The 26116-nt window shown below is 35.2% G+C and overlaps 1 protein-coding gene across 3 annotated transcripts in view; it reads left to right on the forward strand.

Annotated features, from left to right (window-relative positions):
- LOC135225661 (neural-cadherin-like) overlaps positions 1 to 26116 on the forward strand; it is a 272106-nt gene that overhangs the window by 90963 nt on the left and 155027 nt on the right. For all 3 annotated transcript variants that reach the window (XM_064265000.1, XM_064264999.1, XM_064264998.1), the window contains exon 2: positions 7068 to 7510. In XM_064265000.1, coding sequence (XP_064121070.1) covers positions 7270 to 7510 — 241 coding nt within the window. In that variant the 5' untranslated portion in view covers positions 7068 to 7269. The remainder of the gene's footprint in view (positions 1 to 7067; positions 7511 to 26116) is intronic.

A 26116-nucleotide genomic window follows, 5' to 3' on the forward strand; every position in this document is an offset into this window, starting at 1 on the left:
TAGAATATATTTACAAAATATTGTCATACTCAGCTTCTAGTGCAGTTGAAATTGTCAACCATCTTGACTCTCAAAGAAGGAATCTGCCGTCAATGTACCACTTTAAATATTATTTAACATACTAAAATAATAAATAATACATGTTTGTTTCATATACTTTTAAATTTTCCTGATAATCGTTGTATATTTCTCTATGATAAATCGAAATTTTTACTTTTTTATTGGTATTACTTAAATTCCTTGGACCCAGTGTGTCAAAATAGCCAACTTGCAATGTTTTGGACGGAGATAATCCACGGAAATGTACCATTTTATTTATAATTTAACAAGGTAAAAATAATAAACAATGAACATTAGTCTTTTATACTTTTATGTGCCAACCGAATCGTTTTATACTTCTCAGTGACAATACATGAAGATTACTTTTTTGTTGGCATTCCTACATCCACGTGGCGCTAAGTTGGACGATGGAATCTTTAATGTTGTTGAAACTGGTCTTCACTTGATATTATAACTTCTTATTAATATTATACAAGTTAAGATATTTGCATGTAATGCAATGTTATTGTAATAAAAGGGTATTGCAGATATTCCAGTTGATTTGATCCATTAGATTACGAGAAAAATAGAAGTATAATAATAATCTGAGACCCTTACTCGCCCACGTATTAAAATGCCGTCGTCCTATCAATAGATGGAGTCAGCCCCTCTATTTTGAACAAAAATACATCGAATTCCCTCTCTAGGAAAGGACTGCAAGTTGCCACGTGGTCGCCCTAATCAATACGATAATCTATTGATAAAATCTAATTATAATTTTTATTTTTGCGTATTTTCATATAGTTTTATGAACTAGAAATAATATATGTTATCTGAAGTGCATTTGTCCATTCTACAATAAATGAATACGTGTCTGACATGATATAATTGAATTTAATTGTTGAAGTCATTTGACATTTTCTAGTATGCAACGATGATGATTCTGTTGATAAAGGGTTACTCCTATAATTATCATGGTGGTATAATCTTGTATGCCGTGCATTTTCTCTGTCTTCTGCAGTTATAAGTAAATTCGTCAATTATTGCAAACCCATTCAAATACTGCATTTGTATCCCACACGATTTTGCAAACGTCATGAAAATGATGCTGATTCTGAATTTCAAGTATGCATAGAGGAAAGATGGAAATGTTTTTCGTTTTAGACAAATATAGATCTGAGTATTTATACGAAATTCCGTTCAAAATATATTATCTGATTTTCGTAACAAGACAATATTTGTCCGTTGATATAGAGACAACATTGTCATTGGGAATCATTTGACTGAACAGATAAAATATCAGTAATTGCTTTAATAAAATATAAAACTTTTCGATTGAAAGAAGCTCCCTTCCCAAATATTTGCACAGCATTTTGTACCGAAAACATATATATAAAGAGAGAGAGAGAGAGAGAGAGAGAGAGAGAGAGAGAGAGGAGAGAGAGAGGGTGGGGGGTGGGGGGGGTGAGTCTGGGTTGGGTTGTGTCATTTATGTTTAGCCTCATACTTTTATGATTATCAATATTTCCCCAGATATTTGCACAATAATTTGTACTGGAACAGAGAGAGAGAGAGAGAGAGAGAGAGAGAGAGAGAGAGAGAGAGAGAGAGAGGAGTCTAGGTTTTGTCATTTATGTTTAGTCTCATACTTTTATTATTATGATTATTAATTTTTCCAAGTATAAATATTGATAAAGGGTTCTGCACACTCTTCAAATTCTTGAAATTCATTGTTCATTTATCTAGGACGAATTTCCACAGAAGCACAGAAGGAAGCATATAGAAAGGAGCCTATAGAAGGCAGCCTAGCGGCGAGTGTACAGAAGGAAACATACAGAAGGAAACGTATAGACGGGAGCATACAGAAGGGAATATACAGAAGAGAGCCTATAGAAGGGAGCATATAGAAGTGAGCATACAGAAGGGAGTTGACAGAAGGGAACCTTTAGAAGGGAGCATATAGAAGGGAGCATACAGCGGGGGGCACACAGAAGGAAGCATACAGAAGGGAGCATATGGTAAGCAGCATACAGAAGGGAGCATGCAGAAGCACAAAAAGGGACAATAGATGGGAGCATACAGAAAGGAGTATACAGAAGGGAGCCTATAGGAGAGAGCATATAGTAGAGGGTAGTATACAGAGGGTAGCAGACAGAAGGGAGCATGCAGAAAGGAGCTTATAGAAGGGAGTATTTAGAAGGAAGCATACAGTGGGGAGCATACCAAAGGAAGCATACAGAAGGAAAAATATAGAAAGGAGCATACAGACAGAAGGGAGGAGTACACAGAGAGGATCCTATAGAAGCACAGAAGGGAGTATTTAGAAAGGAGCATGCAGAAGTAAGTATATAGAAGGGTGCCTATACAAGGGAGCATATAGAAGGGAGAAAACAGATGAACAGAAGGCGGCTTACGGAATGGAGCAAACAGAAGTGAGTAAAACAGAAGGGAGCATATAGAAGGGAACATACAGAAAAGGAGTATACACAAGGGAACACGTAGAAGGGAGCATACACAAGGGAGCATATATAAGGGAGACTTATATAAGGGAGACTATAGAAGGGAGCCTATAGAAAAGAGCATACAGGAGCAAAGACAGGAGCATATAAAAAAGGGCATAGAAAAAGGAGCTTATAGAAGCACAAAATATAGTATACACAAGGGAGCATACACAGGGAGCATACAAAAAAGTTTGTATCTTATGAATGCTGAAAATATCCGTATTACATAAGGTAACTTTGTTTTATAAGGTAAATTAATGCGTAATTATTATTATTATTATTATTATTATTATTATTATTATTATTATTATTATTATTATTATTATTATTATTATTATTATTATTATTAAAAATTCCTCATAGTAGCACGAGTCTTCAAATGGAGAAACAAATCCACAGTTATGTAAATGTACATATATTTAAGTTTAAAACAGAAAAGATAGCTTTCGGGAATCTGTACGGTTCCCCTTATCAATCTGACACGTTGCTATAACTTTACAGCGAAGTAAACAAAGCAGGAGTCAAAAATTAAGTGACTTGTTATTAAAACAATGGAACCGGTCGTCCAGTATAAATCAGGCAATGCCGTCGTTTTCTGATGAAAGCCCCGCCAATCGTCTGGAACGTCGAATTGGTCCTTGCCCAGTGCGGTCGTTCTGATGGTCCTCTTCAACAGCATAGGCGCCGGCAGCATCGGTTACTGGAGGTAGCCGAGTTACCTGAACGGGAGAAAGAGAGGCAACCGCAGCATCAGATGTGGCTAAAGAGACAACACTCTCATAATGTTCTTTATTCTTAAAGCCTTTAATATATTTCTTGGAAATAAGGTTGTTGGTGAATTTATCTTCCTGTGTGAAAGATTTATTGCCTTCCATGGAAAAACCACTGTCTATCGCCGCACCCTCCACTAGCCTTCTTATACCAACTTCTTTACTTCTGAAAATTACTTTAGAATCTTCCCAATTTATGCGGTGATCGAGCTTAAGACTGTGACTAACTAATACATTGTTTTCCGCATGTAACTGGTAAGCTCTTTTGTGTTCCCCGATTCTAGTGGGCAACCCTCTACCACTTTCACCGAAATATTTAGTCACATTCTGAACAAGGAATTTCGTAAACACCAACTTGTTTGTGATTCGTTGTGCTATTATTATGTATAAGAAGTCTCTTAATAGTGTTATTATAATTAAAGACTATATTTATTTTATCATTGTGATTTTTGTTAACAGATTTCCTTATTCTGTTTAGGTGAGGATTAAAAGGGAGTGCAAGACAATTCGTAAACTTCTTTTTGTCGTTTACTTTAGATGAATCTATGTAGAATATTCTTCTGGCTTTTTTAAAGGCATTATTAATAAAATAGGAAGGGTAATAATGCCTTTAAAAAAGCCAGAAGAATATTCTACATAGATTCATCTAAAGTAAACGACAAAAAGAAGTTTACGAATTGTCTTGCACTCCCTTTTAATCCTCACCTAAACAGAATAAGGAAATCTGTTAACAAAAATCACAATGATAAAATAAATATAGTCTTTAATTATAATAACACTATTAAGAGACTTCTTATACATAATAATAGCACAACGAATCACAAACAAGTTGGTGTTTACGAAATTCCCTGTTCAGAATGTGACTAAATATTTCGGTGAAAGTGGTAGAGGGTTGCCCACTAGAATCGGAACACAAAGAGCTTACCAGTTACATGCAGAAAACAATGTATTAGTTAGTCACAGTCTTAAGCTCGATCACCGCATAAATTGGGAAGATTCTAAAGTAATTTTCAGAAGTAAAGAAGTTGGTATAAGAAGGCTAGTGGAGGGTGCGGCGATAGACAGTGGTTTTTCCATGGAAGGCAATAAATCTTTCACACAGGAAGATAAATTCACCAACAACCTTATTTCCAAGAAATATATTAAAGGCTTTAAGAATAAAGAACATTATGAGAGTGTTGTCTCTTTAGCCACATCTGATGCTGCGGTTGCCTCTCTTTCTCCCGTTCAGGTAACTCGGCTACCTCCAGTAACCGATGCTGCCGGCGCCTATGCTGTTGAAGAGGACCATCAGAACGACCGCACTGGGCAAGGACCAATTCGACGTTCCAGACGATTGGCGGGGCTTTCATCAGAAAACGACGGCATTGCCTGATTTATACTGGACGACCGGTTCCATTGTTTTAATAACAAGTCACTTAATTTTTGACTCCTGCTTTGTTTACTTCGCTGTAAAGTTATAGCAACGTGTCAGATTGATAAGGGGAACCGTACAGATTCCCGAAAGCTATCTTTTCTGTTTTAAACTTAAATATGTGTACATTTACATAACTGTGGATTTGTTTCTCCATTATTATTATTATTATTATTATTAGTTGGAGTACTGAATTAATGTCTTAAAAACTACTGAGGCTAGAGGACTGCAATTTGTTATGTTTGATGAGAGGAGGGTGAATGATCAACATACCGAATTGCAGCCCTCTAGCCTCAGTAGTTTTTAAGACCTGGGAGCGGACAGAAAAAGAGCGAACCGACAGCCAAGCCATGTCAATAATTTCCTTTTACTGAAAACTAAAACCTAGAATGGAAACGGTAAGCATTTATGAAAAATGTTTACCTTCAGTGAATGAATCGCATCAGAGCAGGTGAGGAGTTCAAAATGTTAATTAACCCTTAATCCAGCAAGATTGACAAATATTTGCACCTCATCACGCTCACACGTTTCACCCGAGCCCACGTAAAACAGAAGAGTTTGAATTTGAGTTTTAATTATTTCATCTCTTGATGGCGCTGAAATATGTAGTCATGTGTTTACGTGCGTGATTTTGAAAGCATAGCTGCTTGCTTATGTACGAACACATTTCTTCAAAAGCACCTTTTCATAACGTATTAGAGATGTTGGTTTAGTGATCCTTACTGCATACGGGCATAATTTTGGCTGCATCAGGGCTTACATCTGTAATTACACATATCTGCTTCATGTATGATTATATGCCTGGTGACACTAATTACTTTTTATCTTGAAGTCCACGTAGCGCACGTGTACAAACGTGAGCGTAAAAATAATTCTGGATGGACATACGAATTTATTCATCCCAACGTGCGCCACATGCATTCTGAGATAAATGTTTTTTTCCGGCAGTTGTACGTTATTTATGGCGTATTGCAATGTGCCGCCAGCTGACGTAAATTCCCAGGTATGACAAAACGTCTATCAATCAGGACAGAGAGCTCAGGTGGGACGTAGATCCAAGTGAATTGGATATCAGGAGAACGTTGTAATGAAATATATACAATTGGAACGAGGTCTCTAGGATTACTTCTCGCTGGAGGCTGATTATTGTTCATTAAGAGCCGGAATTAAGAAATCAAATAATATAAAAAAAACTAACTAATGTTAATCTCTTTTTGAAAAGAACACTTTAATCTTGGTGATGTAAATGGCTAGAATAAAAGGTTAAAAGTAATGGCTATCTTTGTAAATTAGTCTTCCTTTCAGAAGAAAATTTGTAATGCACTATGGCTTATATTGTTTTTGTTTTTTTTATTATTTTCTTTAGAAAAAGAACAAATAGAGTTTTATTTCTAGAACAAATATTTTTTGGTGACGATGAATATTAATAATTAATCCGTTCTGGATAAAACCATAATTAATTTTCGGAGTAAGATTCTTCCTTTTTACAGAAATGACAATGGTAAATTTATTTCTCTTGTATGCACTAAATTTCTTTAGATGATGGCGAATGCCATTTACCTGGTTGTATTTTCATATTTTTTTTCAATAATCATTTCCATCGTATGACAATTACTCTGAACTTATATTTATGTTTACATGAATAATAAACTGTTCTCTTTCATTATAAGTTGTAATGGACGGTACCTCGGCTCTTTATCTAAAACTGCCTTTTACCATCTTTCCAACGTTGAGTTATTTCTGTTCTGTTTGCTTTCCAGCGATCATACACGCATTCTAATCAAGTTTACGGCCTCTTGGTTTATTCCTTACAAATGCACGCATGAAATAATATTTTGCTAAACAAGGACATCATTTACGATTCAGCAGTTCAAATATGAATGTCAGTTTTATCTTTTTTTCTCTCAAGTCACTACTTGTTCGGGAAAACAGATTATTGTTATTATTATATAAGCTTACGCTCTTTTTTTGACTGATTTTGAGTAAGGTTAGTCATACTGAAACAGAAATGCTTGTAACGGATGAAGTCGTGGTGAATAACGTAAGCTCCGGTGTAGGCTTGTATTTCTTTGGATGGCCCCATGTGTTAATGTTTTCTTAATCCTTCCCTTCCATGTTCTTTGTCTATGTTTCTTCTATGTGCATTCGTTATTTCGGTATCAAATGGAGCGTTACATTTCGTAAAATTGTGAAATAATCATGGGGTTCCAAAATGTTAGGATGTATAGGTCAAGACATTTTATTGTTGTATGGCCGTTTACTGAGATTTCTGTCATGATTTAAGAAACTTTACATGATGATTCATTACCGTTTTAACCATAATATTTATCTTTCCATTTCCAGGATCGTAGAATCCGTCAATTACAGGAAACTTTAGCTGAAGGTGGTGTCGACCTTGCAGTGCGTGTGATCCACCACACAAGGGTCTAATAGAGGAAAACATAGACACCTTGACACTGACGCTGGAAAACATTATTGTCTATTAGTAGCGAAGAGTTCATCACGGACAATGTGACGGGAAAACGTCCTCGACTCTCAGATTCCTATGTCACCTGTCAGCATAGCCAATCGTATAATAGATAAGTGCCGAAGCAGAAACTCTTTCCTAAAACCAAAGAGAAACGTTCGATCCAATAGTAGAGGAAGTTTCCAGGCCAAAACACTCCGCTTCGGAACCTGGTCAGTGTTCTGGAATTGGTTGTGTGTTGGCTGGCTAACAACCATGGCTGCCAACGTCCTTCTCCCCATTCTTTTCCCGCTCTCTGATGAATTGGACTATCCGAATGGTAAGTAGTTGTCATTTATCATATTTTGCCTGTATGTCTTCATTCCAGCTCTTTTTCATTTAATCATATTTTTGAAGGCTTGTGTTTCTAAGTCAGAGGCTGATTTAGGGGTTTTGTTCCCGTTCCATTTATCAAAAGGACCATCAAGACGGTAGGTACTAATAATAAATCATATTTTCATCACTTTTCTTATTACTCGTTTCCCTTCTCTATGTGGAATAAATGTCAGGATTTCAATAATTAATCCCCACAATGATAACTCGTATACGCAATTTTTTACACGGTATAAACATTGGTTGAAATGGCTGCTAACAAAAGTCTAACTTCATCGTTTAAACTGCCCCGTTAACTTCTGTACCCAAACTACCCCAACACCGTGGATTTTATTAATACGAACAAATAGTCCAGATTATAAAAGGCTTATCTCCAGAATTTAAAAAATTGAAATAACGATTCAACATCAATCACCCCAATGCCAATGGATTGTATAGATTACATTCAATTACATTGCACTCTAAAGGCTGGACAAATGCTTTTCACTTTAGAGTGATAAACAATTTTGCAGTTGACATCAGAACTAAAAGTCAACTCTTGTAGTGACCGGGGGTAACTTTCAAGACAACACTTTTCTGATACCAAAATTAAGATTGGTGAGGGCGGAAAGATTCCAACCACAGGTAAATACAAACAGTCTATTTTCATGTCAGTAATGCATAGGATGTGCTGCTTTCTTAATTAAAGAGAGAGAGAGAGAGAGAGAGAGAGAGAGAGAGAGAGAGAGAGAGAGAGAGAGAGAGAGGGAACTGAATAAATTCATTTGGACAGATGAAATGTCAGACATTTTAGGTATATAATATTTTCATCACTTCATAGGAAAAGGAAAAACAATGAAATCAACGTGAAATGAATTTACAGGGTAAATGAAAATTATCAAAAGAAATCAAATAAGAAAGATACAAATAAGAAAATAATTAGCTAATATAAGAACACACACTCATACATATATATATATACATACATGTATATATATATATATATATATATATATATATATATATATATATATGTACATATATATATATACTATATATATATATATATATATATATATATATCTATATATATATGAGTGTGTGTTTCTTATATTAGCTATTTATTTTCTTATTTGTATCTTTTTTTCTTTTGATTTCTTTTGATAATTTTCACTTACCCTGTAGATTCATTTCACGTTGATTTCATTGTTTTCCTTTTCCTATGAAGTGATGAAAATATTATATACCTAATACATATATATATATATATATATATATATATATATATATATATATATATATATATATAAATATATATATATATATATATATATATACATATATATATATACTATATATACATATATATATATATATATATATATATATATATATATATATATATATATATATATACATAATATATATATACATATATATTTATATATATATATATATATATATTATATATATATATATATATATATATATATATATATATATATATATATATATGCATCACACGTCACTGCAGGTGTGTATAAATATATAAATATATATATATATATATATATATATATATATATATATAATATGTATATATATATATATATATATATATATATATATATATTAAAGAATAAATTGATGTGTTAGTGAATTAAGTGATGTCAGCTTCTCTGGCTTGGAGACAGAGAACCCCTAGAGATAGCCTTCTTGGAAACAAAGGAATTTGATGTGTGTCCACTTTGGGGCTGATGGCTGTTCGAACTGTTGCCATGGGTGATCTTAGGGTGTGGGGGATGTATGCATCCGTTTGTGCGTGCATGGGATAGGTCTGACCGCTCGAGACACTTAAGAATAAGCACACATTCCTTTGAGATAGGGAGGAAAGCGGTTCAGAGGACACCAGGTGTTGAGGCAAGGCCCATCAAAGATGGGTCCCATGTCATTATTCCAGAAACGGGATTCTCTAAGTTTGACTGTCAGAATGTAGAGGTTGACAAATTGAGACTTTGGGGTGATTACTTCGACTAATCCAGAAAAGTGGAATGATAATTTACAGTGTTTTGTGGGTCAGACTGGTTTTTTAAGCATGACTTATTAAACATTTTGTTCCATTTTATGTTCATCTGGATTGGGAAATAAATAGTATATTTTTGTATTAATGTGAACTCATTGGCCTAGTAAGATTTGTCATTCGTGTAATTTTGTTGGGGGGGGGTAAGATAAGATATATATATATATATATATATAATATATATAATATATATAAATATATATATATAAATATATATATATATATATATATATATATATATAAAAATATATATATATATATAATATCTATATATATATATATATATATATATATATAATATATAATATAACAATTAACACTGAAAAATTTGACCTTGACTGGAGGACGAGGGGTCAAAGAACAAAAGAAAAAAAAACTAAACTACTCAGGCTTAAGGCTGATATTACTGAGGAGGGAGGAAATTTACATAAAAGCTGGACTCTAGTTTTAAATGCACTATATTTACATGAATTTACAGAGGTCCGGAACAAGAGAAAAAAAAACTAAACTACTCAGGCATAAGGCTGATATTACTGAGGAGGGAGGAATTTACATAAAAGCTGGCCCTCAGTTTAAAAGCACTATATTTCTTACATTGAATTTACAGAGGTCCAGGAACAGAAAAGGGAGACCGCTTTTCGATCCACCCGAACATGTGGCTGGAGCAATTCAGTCACGGCGTTTAGAGATTTGTGCAACGGATCAAGATTGCAAGCTTCAAGGATTTCCAATTTCAACCACAGCTAGGCGCAGCGTTTTTCTGCAATAGAGGACACAGGCATAAGGCAGGGGGGCACAAAACGAGGGTGAACGTTACCCACTACTTTCTTTCATCAAAAGGCCACTCATGGGGGGGGGGGGGGGGGGGTTGAAATGACTGGAAAATTTACACAAATTTAAGCCACGAAAATTATTTTGTGGCTTAAATTCACTAGGGGGATATTACTAGTACCACAAAGGTAAAAACAATTCCCTGGCTGAAATGGAACTTCCTCCAACAGTACCTGAGTAATGAGGGCTGGTCGTCTTCTCCTTGATATTTCCAGCACTATGGACCTTAAAATATACTTGGGACTTCCCAAAGCATGGGAAAGCAGGTAAAGGGGGGAGAAGGCGGCGTCTGGTCGGGTGCAGGAGATTTTACCTCTCCGAGGTCTGGTGTTCTTCTGAGGACGAGCTGCTGGCTTCCAGGCCTTTTGAAGTGTTGGCTCTGCAAGGGGTAATTCCAAGCACCAATGGGAGAAGAGATAGCTTTTTCAAGAGAACGGGGAGAATGGATTCTTCCAAAGTGGAAGGGGTAACTTGTATATAGCCATAGATACATTAAACTTGGGTAAAAGACTTTTTTTCCTTGGTTCTGGCTTAAAATCTTGAACACCTCCCCATTCTAGAGGACATTTCAACCTTGGACGGGTTGGAATGGACAAGACAAGCTCGAAACAAGGACCAATTGCAATATAGATTACTGAGCCTTCCATTCTCCCTTGAGTCGATGATCATATTCATGAAGTCTTACTCGACAGGCAGAAAATTAAGCAAAATGAAGTGTGACTTGACTAAAGATTAACTTGCTATTTCCAATAAAGAATACTCTTAAAATAGAACGTCACACTGAGAATAACAATGAATAGCAAATAATTGGTTATATATGGGCTTAACCTACAGGTAAATTACAGCCTACATAATACTACTATCTTAATTGTTTAAGGCAACACATACTATTTGTTTACCCTGATGGAGCGATATGATGCGTTCAGGTGTGTTAATGGCCCTACGGTTTTGTTAGGTAACTTTGTCTCATAACAAGACGACGCCTAACAATATTAATTACATCAGCGCTAACATTAGTGCGCTAACAAGGGGAAAATTAATGGAATAATTCTTCATAGAGATTAAATAAGATAACACACACACACACAAATGTAAATTTTATCGAAGACAATGGCAATCTCACAAAATATAAAGACTAGGGAATAACACAAAATCAACAAGCTAATCAACCAATGTATAAACGAGCCAGGCTTCAAAATTATCTCTAAGCTATAGCAACGTTTGCTGGCTAAAATTTTCCCAAGTTAAATTGAATTCTAAGGGCCTAAAACAGGGCACGGTGCCAATTGTGGCACTGTTACGACAGTAGTTCCTAAAGAAATACGAATTTATCCAAGGCCAGAGTAGCTGGCAGTTTGGCTCTGCCTAAGCAGAGCACAAAATATACAATAAATGCCTCAAGGCAGTAAATAAGAGGAAAGGAAACCAAGGAAGATAAGATAAAGACAGTACAAATTGGAAAGAAAAGAAAGTTACCAAAGAGTCAGAAAGAAGTAGAAGTGGCAGAATCTGGCACTCTCTTCTGGATGGAGAGGATCAGAATTCTCTATAAGAGGGTGGCACTGTGCCAGGCACTAGTGCAGAGAGGCTATTTTCTCTCGTAAGGTTTTGTTAAACCTCGACCCCCTTTTCCTTTTTTCCTTCAACCTCTCCAAGGTCGGTTTGACGATGCCACGGGAGGCCTTGAAGGATCCAAGCCCTTTGAAGATTCCAAATGGGCATCTGCTCCAGCTGCTGCGACAACTGGGGCCTTGGCAATCGTCCCCGTGCCTAATGCTGTGTAGCTCGGTTCCCTGAGTTCTTTGGCCAAATAGGATTTGGCAGAGTCATTACTCCAGGACCGGTTAGCTCCTGACAAATGGTATTTGAGATGGGCTTTCCTGTGGGGAGGACCGACTCTGGGGCGGCCTGCAATGCCGCACCATTGGGGGAGTGTCCACTATGGTCATGGGTGTCCTGGAAGATTCCTATTGGAATTGGCTCTTCCTTGACTGCCAGCATGGGTAGTGGGACCAAGCCAGCGGAGGGAGAGTGACCGGGACTTAGAGATCCAGGAGGAAGACTCGAGTCTGGCCTTGGCACTGGCACTAAGGCCGTTCCTGACTTGGTGGAAGGACTCGAACATGGCTCAACATCCATGAGAAATGGAGCCTGGCACTGGCTGTGCAGAGGTAGTCCCTGGAGGCCCGTGTAACGGGTCTGGAGCTATGTGAGGGCAGGGGCCCCAATATGATGTCCTAGCAGGACATCATAACCTCCTGGTATATAGGCTGCTACTGCCATGGTACATATCTTCGAACGGTGAGGTCATGTGACTCTCAACCAGAGAGTAGGTAGGAACATCTTGACATGGTTGAGGCTCTCAGTCGTGATGAACTGGTTCCTATCAACCTTAGCCCTGTAAGGAATTTTGCCCTCTCGGATGATGGATACTTGCCCACCAGTGTCGTCGAAAGCTCGGACCTGGTGGGCAGGATAGCGACCTCTGGGAGGTGCGACAAATATGGGACCCTGAGCATGGGGGCCTAGAGTGGATGGATTCGCCACGGCCATAGCAACGGCAGAAACAGGAGCTTTCTTAGGGCATCCCGCCCAGGCAGCAGTGTGCCCATGCACTCTGCATGTATCACAGAAACTCTTGCTAAAATCAGGCCTGGGCCTGTTGTTTCTGTTCCAATGGCCGTTGTTTTTGCTATTAGAATGATTGGGTAGTCCATTTGGAGGAGTGGCAGCAGCTTGCTGAGGAGGATCTACTTTTGAGAGGCACTGCTCCGTGGTGTGACCTGGTTTGTTGCAATGCCCACATACAGGTTTCCGAGGAAGGTTATTGGGGCGCTGGGTAGGCTGAGAGGTGGCAGCAGGAGTGAGGGGGAGAGCAGGACGTATTTTCTTTTTTAAGGAACTCTGCTATGGATGGTGGGTGTCATAGGCATCTACCCATTTACAGCACTCCAAAAGAGTCGTAGGAGCCTTGTCCACCAAGTGGGTGGCAAGATCAAGGGGGGCGTAGGCAAGAAAGTCCTCTAATTGAAAGAGTTCTAAGACCTCCTCAACAGATGTTGCGTTGGAGGCCTTCGTCCACCAACAGAGTGCCAGTGTCTTCTTGGCTGCCCACTCTGTCCATGTCTGGTTAGCCTCCTTGAGCATAGTCCTCCATTTCTGCCTCCACCAGTCTTTGGGTCAATTTGTAAGCCCAATATATATATATATATATAATATATATATATATATATATATATATATATATATATATAACATTTAACACTGAAAAATTTGGCCTTGACTGGAGGACGAGGGGTCAGAACAAGAGAAAAAAAACTAAACTACTCAGGCATAAGGCCTTACTGAGGAGGGAGGAATTTACATAAAAGCTGGACTCTAGTTTTAAAAGCACTATATTTACATAAATTTACAGAGGTCCAGGAACACAAAGGGGGGACCGGTTTTTGATCCACCTGACAAAGGTAAAAACAATTCCCTGGCTGAAATGGAACTTCCTCCAACAGTACCTGAGTAATGAGGGCTGGTCGTATTCTCCTTAAAATATACTTGGGACTTCCCAAAGCATGGGAGAGCAGGTAAAGGGGGGAGAAGGCGGCGTCGGGTGCAGGAGATTTTACCTCACCGAGGTCTGGTGTTCTTTTGAGGACGAGCTGCTGGCTTCCAGGCCTTTTGAAGTGTTGGCTCCGCAGGGGGTAATTCCAAGCACCAATGGGAGAAGAGAACGGGGAGAATGGATTATTCCAAAGTGGAAGGGGCAACTTGTATATAGCCATAGATGCATTGAACTTGGGTGAAAGACTATTTTTCCTTGTTTCTGGCTTAAAATCTTGAACAATATATATATATATATATATTATATATATATATATATATATATATATATATATATATATGTATATATATATATTGATATATAATATATATATATATATATATATATATATATATATATATATATATATATATATGTATATATATATATATATATATATATATATATATATATATATATATATATATATATATAACGAAATATTATAACTTAGAAATAAAAGTTTACTTTTTATTTTGCAAATGAATGTTCACTAAAAACAAAAAGCCATGAAAAAATATTTCGTTGGAAATTCTATGAAATATGTATGATCCACCTAAATATTTTAGTTAAAGAATAAAAATAACGATCCGTTAAACATTGCCGGGAGAATATAGCCAGATTAATTGGATTCCGCGAGAGGCTGAGATTAAGCCGGACATTATTAATACAGCGCTATTATAAATATTTTTATATCTTATATTTTTATTGCTTCTATCCAAGCGTTATACATCATTACTATCAACCTTCAAACTATTCCAAATATATTAATATATATCTTCATTATTTTCTACATTTCTGTTCTATTTGTTTATTTGTTAAATAGGTGAGACTGATATATAATTGGACATTTTTATTTATAAAATGTACATGAATCAATAGTCTTTACTCATTTGACTTGATTTCTTTTATTTCTAATGACTGAGGGTACTAAAATAATGCGTTCGTGAATATATTGTATACTTGATAGAAGCAGTGGGGAATAATAGCACTAAAGTAATTAATATCTAACCTTTGAAATACAATTTTGTTTGATAAAGATTATACTTATCAAGGTTGATTTTGCAGTAGTTGCTGTTGAAGTTTCATGTTCTATTACCCACAACATTTCCTACAGGTGCTGTTACCACTCATATAGTTTTAGTTGTATGCGGATGCGATGTTATACACGCAGTAGGATTTCATCGACTAGCGATTCAACCCTTGTCATAGAAAGATTTAAAAAAAGACTACGGTCTATTGGCTAACAGAAATCTATTAACAGCTTCCATTCGGAAACTCCAAAGTTTATGAGATCCAATTATAGTTCCATCAGCAGAAAAAGCAGATTACTGTTGCAAGAAATCCTTTTGAAGATTTTGAGTAAAGGGAAAATAACAACGTTATGCATTGACATCAAGGGCTATAGTTTCTCTCTATTTCTCTCTCTCGTTGCATAATCATCCCGTTATGATCCACTCACTTTCACAGCAGAATTATATTAAAAATAACAATAATGCTTAATACCTTACATATAGGGACGACAAACCAGTTTCCTACTCCTCTCTCTTACTTGGTCTTGGTACTATCATGGGTATATAACAACTCGCGGCCTGGTTGAGATCTTAAAAGAGAATACATTTCTTTCAAAGTTCTAATAAGAAGTGCACGACTTTGAAAGGCCTCGAGCCTTGCTCTTTGAGTGAGAGAAAATTAATCATCTTCCAGCGAAGGAAGACTTGGTGTTCGTGACATTATGATGGTTCACTCCGCTTAAAAAAGAAATATCTTCTTGGAAGTTGTACAAAAAGTTTTTAGCCATGAAAACTCTAGTCTAGTCGGACTCCCCAGATGATTCATCCTGAATCCTAAAAATGGTGCAGCACTTCTGCATCTCGCTCTGAGAATGGGAAAGAAAGAAAAATTTTTCATGGACATTCCTTTTCCCTCTGGCCAGACTAGATTTTACTTTCAATTTTTGGTCTCAACTTTTTATGCAAAATACTTATATTCCCCGGGCTTGATGACGGGCGATAAGATGGATATGAATCTCAGTCTCAAAAGAACCGACAGACCATCGGTTTTAAATATCATTATTTTCTAATACAAAGTCCAGCAGGTCCGGTAGCATTACCAATATCCACCTCATGCAAGAAGAAAACGAGAAAAAGGAACGTTTAGTAAAAGGTGGGTTTAACAAGAACGGAATTGATGGGCCATCCATTCTGAAGAGGTCGCAAGATAAAAAAAAAAATTATCAAATGAAAAAGGCATAATTGGATTTTGAATGGAAACAACAACGGCGGAGGGGTGGTATATGTATGCAGATTCAATGGAGAGGTTTTAATCATTAGAAAAAATACGAATAAAGGAAGAATTAATGAAAGAAGGTCAGTGGTAAACAAGGAGACCGTAGGTGAAAGAACAAAACTCTTTGCACTTTACACGAGGTGGGTTGGAATCGTATGTTTTGCCGTTAGCAATCGAAGAAAGGAGTGAATTCATAAGCGGAAGTTTGAATAAAGGGACGATGTGCCAGGCTATGGAAGAAAATCACCAGTAGATCTTGTTTTACGGAAGACCTGCATGTCAATTAATTTAGAAAGTTGTGGTAAAGTACATATATCACTTAATTTGTCAACTCTATAGTTGCAAGAACCCCGAGAACATTGAATATTAAACAGCACTCCGGGATCAGGAGCTTTTCATAAGTTTAAAAGGAGAATTTATTTGGAAATGAGAGATGGAGAGCGTTGTTTTGTCCACAACGAGAAAAAGCAATAAATCCATTTCAGAGAGTGTACGATGGAAAGTTGAATTTCATTCCCAGTAGATCGTAATTTTATATTTTTTTTTCTAAATAGGAAACAAGTTCAGGATAGTATATACAAGCTCAATGGAAGAGGTAGCTAAAAAGGACTTTTACACAATCTTTTTGCTGGATGAAGGAAGTACAGGAGTGGTCGTATTGATTATCAGGGAGCAAGAGGGTTATAACAGGAGGGATGTATGCTTGAATATCCAAGGTTAAGACTTCACCGTCATCAACAATGACAATTGTGCCCATATCAGCCCTCTGTCAACCTTTAAAGTGTTGTAATTGAATCAACTAAAAGAAGTCATGGATATATTGCTTACAGTAAAATATCAGCAGCCAAATAAATACGATATAGCGTTTGAAAGCTTTATTAAATCCAATAACGATAAAGAGAACTTCCCAAAAAGTCTTCTGATTTTTGATAAATTATTTCAATCCTTTTATTTCAGTCATTGCACATAATATTGATGGTATGATTTAATATAACATATGAGCATTCAGAAAGAAGTGAAAACTGCTGCGTAGACGATTTTCCGTTTGAGATTTTCTTGATCTCACTGAAGAAGTTTATGCAATCAAGCTAGTTAACAATGATTGATGGCTGGCATTTTTTCCATTAGCGAACAGTGATTTGGATTCCCCTGAGGTTTATTGGTCTCGGATCTGGCCCAGGTCCAAACGGCGGACGAAATGCGTTTAATTAAAATTCATATACATAATATTATCACAGATATTATTGTATTATTATTTAATATTTTGAAATTAGTCACCGTAGTGGGAAAATTGCATCGAAGTAACATACGTGAAATTCTAGGTACGGCCTAATTACGTCTAATTTCACTTTTTTAATTAACTGAATAGTTTTTCTAGAATAATCAAGTATTTAGTTCATACTTTGATATTTGGGTGAATATTTTACATCAGTGTCATATATCATACCGCTTCTTGTATAATTCTTTAAATTAGAGTTCTATCGCAATTATTTGCCTTGCAATATTCAAGGCTACTGGAAATGCCGGCTCTCGAGGATATACAATAAACGATGCTATGAAAATATTAATAAGATCTGGAATTAAAATTTTAAAGTTCTGGTGGAATGAAAAAGACTTCAGCTTGACGTTTAAATTAAACTCTGTGAAAGTGGCAACCAAGAAAAAAACTTTTGCCTGTGTTTCATTGGATGGAAATTTGTGCAGATCCTGAGGGTTTCGCTCTAAGGTCTTCAGAGTTTTTGTAACAAACTTCAAGTATTAAAATTATCTTATTAATATATATATATATATATATATATATATATATATATATATATATATATATATATATATATATATAATATATATATGTATGTATGTATATATATTACACATGCATACTTACATACGTACATACACATTCACACTTCAGCTGAAAGGTACCTCATCATGCTAACTTTTTTCTCCACCTGTTTTGTGACTCATATCTTCCTTAGCACTGTTGTTATTAAAATCTATTGCGCTTCTAACATTCGCTGTAATATTTGCTAGGTTCCTCATCTTTATAACCAATCACCATCGTATCATTTGTCAATATCAGCTGTTCCATGTATTACCATTAAAAGTATATACTATACAAAAAGATTTAAAAGAGTAGTTTGGTGTAATGCTTCACAGTTTGTAAGGTCGCCATCACCTAGGCTGGAAACTTTGTTTAATGATTTTCTATATCTCTGAGCTGAATACCTGAATCCCGGAAATTTTGCGTTAGTAGCTATATTGGTTTTAGAAATCATATTTAGAAATGGATCTGCGACAGCTACTACATCTCATCATAGAAAGTACCCATTTCCATTACAGGCGATGAAGCAATTGCAATGGAAGGCAGGGGAAAAGAGGGCAATACTTTCTAGATATTAAGAAAACTGGAGAGAGAGAGAGAGAGACGAGAGAGAGAGAGCGAGAGACGTGGAGAGAGAGAGAGAGAGAGAAAATAGCATTTTTAGATAGCAGCAAGACTTTTTCCTGAAAATGGATCGTTACGAGAGAGAGAGTAGAGAGAGCGAGAGAGAGAGAGAGAGAAAAGAGAGAGAGAGAGAGAGAATGACTCGAAAAAATAGCATTTAGATAGCAGCAAGACTTTTTCTGATAAATGGATCGTTAAGAGAGAGAGAGAGAGAGAGAGAGAGAGAGAGAGAGAGAGAGAGAGAGGCTTATATAAATGATACAAAAGATATAAAGTAAAAATACTCTCAAAATGTAATCATTCGCCCATATTTTTCCAATTAAACTTTAAATATATTCATCACGCTGAGAGTGGCTCTGCAGTTTAATGCATTATATAGTGGTCAAGATGAAACTGGTGGACCACCACTCCCAATCTGTCATATATATATATATATATATATATATATATATATATATATATATATATATATATATATATATGTATATATATATATATATACATATATATATATAACGAATATATATATATATATATATATATATATATATATATATATATATATATACGTATATATATATGTATATATATATATATATATATATATATATATATATATATATATATATATATATATATATTTATATATATATATGTGTATGTATGTGTGGTGTTATGTATGTGTACGTGTGTGTGTATATGTGTGTATGACAATAAGAAAAGAGAAACTATCAAAATAAGTACATACAGCTAGACCAAGGAAAATGAAGAAAAATGAGGCAAAATGTTAGAATAAATGAAATAACAGAGCAATTGCTATGTAACAGCTGTAACACCTGAAGTAATCATACATGAAGTTAAGGAGGAAGAACTAAATCACTAAGGAAAAATAGCATGTATGACAAGAGGCATTATGATTTCCCTTTCAAAATTATATCGCAGATGAAATATGTTTCATACTCGGAATGTCATTTTAATTAGATCATCTTCTGTGTAGTGAATTCCGTTCAGGTTGATCAAAAGGAGTCTATCAACCTTACAATAGACTGAATATGGGAAACCTCGCATGTGATACCAACATATTATTCCAACTGGTAACTATAGAGTATTTCATCTCTCTCTCTCTCTCTCTCTCTCTCTCTCTCTCTCTCTCTCTCTCTCTCTAATCTACCTGTGTTCCAAAACGCATATCCAAATCACTAGAATTGACATAAAAGGAAGAAAATGAGAATAGAAATAAGAAAATAGAAATCATCATGTCACAAAGATTATCAATCATGGCATAACACAGACCATCTGAAGTCTTAAAAAATGAATTACCATACACATAAATAGTAGTATACTGATAAAATACACCCAAGCAGAAAAAAGAAAAATTAATGGTATTCAAACTTACAACAATATACCAGCAATTGAAAGCAATGCATCAGTCACCGAAAAGGCTCAACAATTCTTTTCCTTTGAAGAATGTAAACGGAGGATATCACCCATGAAGCAGATATGAGCAAACAGACGACCGCGAGCAAAAGCTGCGTTTGAATTTCAGAATAATAGCAATAAATTTGACCCCTTCTTTCAACTTTTATTGGTCAGAAACATTTTCCTTTTTCTGAAGAAAATAAAAGTAGCAAATGGAGTTAAAGAGGAAAGTTCGCTTTTGATTTTTCAGGGTAAAAATTATTTACATATTCGTCAACTTCTGAAATGAAATTTTATAGGTCGTTTTTTCATTGTCTCTAAAAAATCTGTTAAAATAATAGAAATGTTCTGAATGAATAAGAGGCATGTCAAGAAAGTTACTCTTTTGTAATTACTGCTTGGATATTTTTGAAGCAATGTTTAGAGCACATTTTTCTCAAGTCACATTTCCCAACGATGTAAATTTGCTAACGCTGCTGAAATCAAAGCTTTACCATTCTAAAGTCTTCTGACTCATTAGGTTTCCTCTGAATGTTCTGTTAGACGGCAAAAGGAAATTAAGATTTTTTTCTATGTCCCACTCCAATACATTTTTAGTAATTTTCAGTCAAAAATATTAGAATTAGACATCAGCTGGACAAGCCTTTTTGTACGGAATTATTCTCCCGTTAATAAGTGTTATTTTGCATGAACAGTTTTTAGAATCAGATTGAAACTCTTGAAAAGAAGGTTTAATTTTCGGACAGAATTGCACTCCTCTTAATTTGCATAAAGGACTAGAAATTGACAGTAAGTGAAAACGGTGTTTCACTAAAGTATAATCAAGTTGATCGTCGATAATAAATTTTAAAAAATCAGACTGAAACGATAAACGAAGGTTTTTGCCTCCCAAACTACATTTGCATGCATAATCAATGATATGAGTAACATGAATCATTTTTATTAAGAATTTGAGAATTACAAAGCAACGGGATTTTTTTTAATCAGATCACGCATAGATGAATACATGAAATCTAATACATTTATGCTTCAATTTTCATATGATTTATGGTAAAGGCCTTGCCTTTACGTTTATTTCTGAGTATTAATATTTGGTATTATATTCATATTTGCAAATTTCTTAAGCATGAGCTTATAATTCTGGTTCTGATTTTAAAAATTCACGTATATTTGTATCAAAATTTGGAGATTTCATACATAATATAATAACGACATGAAGCTACCCAATGGGGAAAGAAAATTGATGAAATTCATTTGGATATGATTCTGAGCTTATTAATGAAGCCACATGATAAGCCGGTAACAATAGATCCAAGATTAAGATATATTTTCAGAAGCAGCTTCGAGTTAAATTGTCTCCTATTCAGTGTAGAAATCATTCTCTTCAGCATGGACAATACAACCCACTTCCATTCACTCCGAAGAAGAGACGAGTGTCTTTCAACACAGTTCATAAGTGTTGAATCTAGTCTTCAAACTTGCGAGTGTATTGTATAGGAATATACATTCACATTATAGAAGCGGGAAAACTCGTCTTTCTGGTAACGCGTTGGAAGGGACAGATTTTTCATTCTGATGGCACTGAAGAAAAGAGGGAATTTCCCATTGTAGGGCAAAGTTCTTTATGAAACGAGTCTGTATTATGGTGGCAGAGGAAGGGAGGGAACTCCACTTTCTGATAACGGACTAAATATAAAAGACACACACATGAAGGTATTGAAAACTAAAGATATTGACTATCAAATTTGTTCATTGTAATTTTTCTGAGTGACGAAACATTATGATCTGACCAGCATTATGCAACTGAGTATAATATTAGTATAAAGCTGTAATTTCATCTTGGATCTTACATTCATGAATGATAACGAAGTTCTCCCTGGCCCCATGTTAACTAAGAAAAATAATTTGCTGTATCCTAACTTTTTTTCATATTTTTTCATTAATTTTTTAGCTCTGTGAGCGAGTTCACGTGAAAAGATAATGCATTAGCGTACAATTGAATAAACTACTTTGGCATTTCATTCTACTTACTCCAATACATCAGTATGGTATTCATGTAAGAGTAATTGAAATCATACAAACAGGTAAGAGTGAACAGTTATCAATTTGTTTAACGCTGTGGATAAATATAAACCCAGTTATTTTTGATATGAGGTTCAAAAGTGAGGAACGAGCCTCCCTACTGCCCTACCAAAGAAGCAGTATAAAGATGCCGGTTGGACATGTTTCCCTTGGGCTCCAGTAGATGGCATCAGCTTGCAATTTTTTACACCTTGAGTGATTCTGTACTAACAATAAGGAGGGAGCGTTTAAACATTAAATAAGCATTATTGTTCTATGTTTAAAAATTAATCTATTCACAATAACCTTTGAATAAATGCCTATGTAAATTTGCACACTGCATACAAACGAAAAGTATTTACATTTAGCGAGAAATGTGTTCTTTATGTTGAGTACGATTTTGGTCTTTTGTGATAATTGTTCTTCCATTCTGACACACTTAAGGTTCCTTACTTAGAAAAGTGTATAACTACTTGCAGACAAAACTAACCATTTTGAATATGCGATCTTCAGACTTTGGAAATATTATGTAAAGTTTATTCATTCTGGAGTTTAGTAGACATTTATAAATACCTTTAATTGTTTCCTTAAAGAGAGAGAGAGAGAGAGAGAGAGAGAGAGAGAGAGAGAGAGAGAGAGAGAGAGAGAGAGAGAGAGACTTTCTTCTAAAAACAATAGGCTTAGGGACGTGTCAGGAAGACAAAATACCTGTCACATAGATTATACGTATTCTGAGATTTTAAGGTTTAAGAAATTATCCGTAAAGGTCTGGTCTAGGTATATGGAATAAGGTCTGGTCTGAAAACTGCAGTTTATCCAATTTTTTCGAAATCTGTTTTCTGCAGCAGGTCCATGGTAGTCTCAGGGGTCTAAAGCTTTCCATTCACCTATAGCGAGGATGTTATTTCCCTTTCGCAGTTTGTCTTTCGATGTTACTACTCTTATACTACTTTTTTTTATTTGTTATATTCTTTTCCTTTTTTTGCATGAGTTGAGTTTCACGTCTGATACTGAGCGATTTCCTGTTTTATGATCCGCTCATGCGTTGTATGTCAGAGCAATTTTAATTAAATAAAAATATAGTTTTTTTTTTCTTTTTTTCGTCTAATACCTCTTCGATTCAGAAAAAAATCATTACCCGCAGAGAAGTAAGTGAAAGTAGCATGAGTGTCGCATCTAATATTCAAACTTGAGAGTTTATTGCTTAGAGATATACATTCGCGTTATCGAAGTGAGAGAAGAGCATTCTCCATGTTACTAACTTTCGGTTATACCAGTGGAGCAGAGAATGTTCCTTATTCTAAAAATTCCAGAGAATTCAAAGTAATTGAATTTCGCGTTCTAGGTTATGGAGGAAGGAATTTTTTAATATTTGATAACACATAACAAGGAAGATATTTTTACACTTTAGTAACAGAGGGAGAGGGAGAATTCCACACTGCGTTATGACATAGAGAGTAAGAAAACTTCTTATCTTGAAATCTCAGACTATAAGAAAGGAAAGAACTCCCATTCCAGTAAAAGACGGGAGGGGAGAGAATATGTATTCTCGTAACACATAGGAATAAAGAGACTGTCTCATTCTGATAGCACTGAGAAGAAGAGTGAACTTCCAGTTCGGACAGCACAGAACTGTGTGAGACAAAGTCTCGTTTTGGTGACAGAAGGAGAGGGAATTCCGCGTTCCGCTAACAGGATGGATAAAATATTTACTTATTTGGGTAAAAAAGAATGGAAGAACTAACCCCAAATCGTGCTCATGCAAGGCAAAGAGAGAACATTTCATTTAAAGGGTGAATGGCGTATAGGATTTCTCACACGTGTAGACTTCTGTAGTCTTGACCATGGCCTTTATCTGCTCCTCTGGCAGAGAGAATGGGGGACATGCGAGACTGATTTAATGTGGTACCGTCTTCTAAAGGGCAACATTTTCAACTCTGGCATCAAACGACCGGAATATTTCTTAAATTCTATGAAATAACAGACAACGATGCTAAAAGAAGAATCTGATTTTCACTTTATAAAATATTTTCATGCTCTCATATACGCGCAATAACAATATTAAAAAAATAATAATGTTATTATTATCACAATGATCTCATAAGAAAATTACTATCCGGAATATCTGATTTAGAATATCAACATTAATACCAGGAAAAACCAGCACCTAATATTTCATATCAAAGGAACGCCTAGGATAAGAATGATTCTAACCTAATGTTGGAAAATCCTATTCTAATATATCCAGAGTTCTCGCTCAGAATATTCTATATCCGTTATTATCCCGATATCTAACCATGATTCTCTATATATCGCATTTAACCTTATAGTACACGTGGGTTCGAAATCTACGAAGAATGTACGGTTTCTTCATTACTTTCCTATACCCGCTTTAAATTTTCAATAGAAAATGTGTATTCACACAAATATTTGAAAGCATATTAAGATATTATATGAAACAGAAATAAGATAATTAGTGAAATATACGTACGTGTATATATATATATATATATATATAGATATATATATATATATATATATATATATATATATATATATGGGGATACAATCCACAATGAAGTAAAATCCTCTTGTAGTTTAAAATATATCTTGTGCAGGATTAAAGCTTTCGACCATCAACTGTAGTCTTTTCACTAAAATGTGATATGTCACCTCAAGGAACTAACAAGTAAGAGCACAAACATTTGAAAAAACAACGGTTAGGTAACAAGCTAGTTCATATTATGAATGATCAGGCGGTTGAGCCCTCGTTCTTTCCAGAATTCGTCTTGATCTTCGTGGGGGACTGTTTCTATTGTCAACTGTTTGTTCTCTGCTGGTTGGGTGGTTGTTGGAGAAATGACCTGAGTGGAGTAAACAGGAGAGGAAGCAGCATCGTTATTGGCACATATATTTCTAAAGTTTGAAATTTTCCCTTTCCTACATATCTCTTCACAAATAGCTGTATTTTCTGTAATGCCAGTATTTCCTGCAAAGGTCTCGTTTAATGAAATTAACGCCCCTTCTACTACTCGTCTCAAGTCCTGTCGTTACATGCAAAAACAACCTTTGTACCTTTAAGAAAAACCACGCAATAAATTTTAAAGGTACAAAGGTTGTTTTTGCATGTAACGACAGGACTTTGAGACGAGTAGTAGAAGGGGCGTTAATTTCATTAAACGAGACCTTTGGCAGAAATACTGGCATTACAGAAAAATACAGCTATTTGTGAAGAGATATGTAGGAAAGGGAAAATTTCAAACTTTAGAAATATATGTGCCAATAACGATGCTGCTTCCTCTCCTGTTTACTCCACTCAGGTCATTTTCCCCCAACAAACCACCCAACCAGCAGAGAACAAGCAGTTGACAATAGAAACATTCCCCCACGAAGATCAAGACGAATTCTGGAAAGAACGAGGGCTCAACCGCCTGATCATTCATAATATGAACTAGCTTGTTACCTAACCGTTGTTTTTTCAAATGTTTGTGCTCTTACTTGTTAGTTCCTTGAGGTGACATATCACATTTTAGTGAACAAGACCACAGTTGATGGCCGAAAGCTTCAATCCTGTACAAGAAATATATATTTTTACTACAAGAGTATTTTACTTCATTGTGGATTGTATCCCCATTTACTTAGAGGTACAACATAGTACCTGGCTTCTGCATATATATATATATATATATAATATATATATAATATATATATATATATATATATATAGATATATATATATATATATGCAGAAGCCAGGTACTATGTCGTACCTCTAAGTAAATATATATATGTATATATATATATATATATATATATATATAGTATATATATATATATATATATATATATATAT

Source organism: Macrobrachium nipponense, chromosome 13 (assembly GCF_015104395.2).
Source record: "Macrobrachium nipponense isolate FS-2020 chromosome 13, ASM1510439v2, whole genome shotgun sequence".
Taxonomy (NCBI): Eukaryota; Metazoa; Arthropoda; class Malacostraca; order Decapoda; family Palaemonidae; genus Macrobrachium; species Macrobrachium nipponense.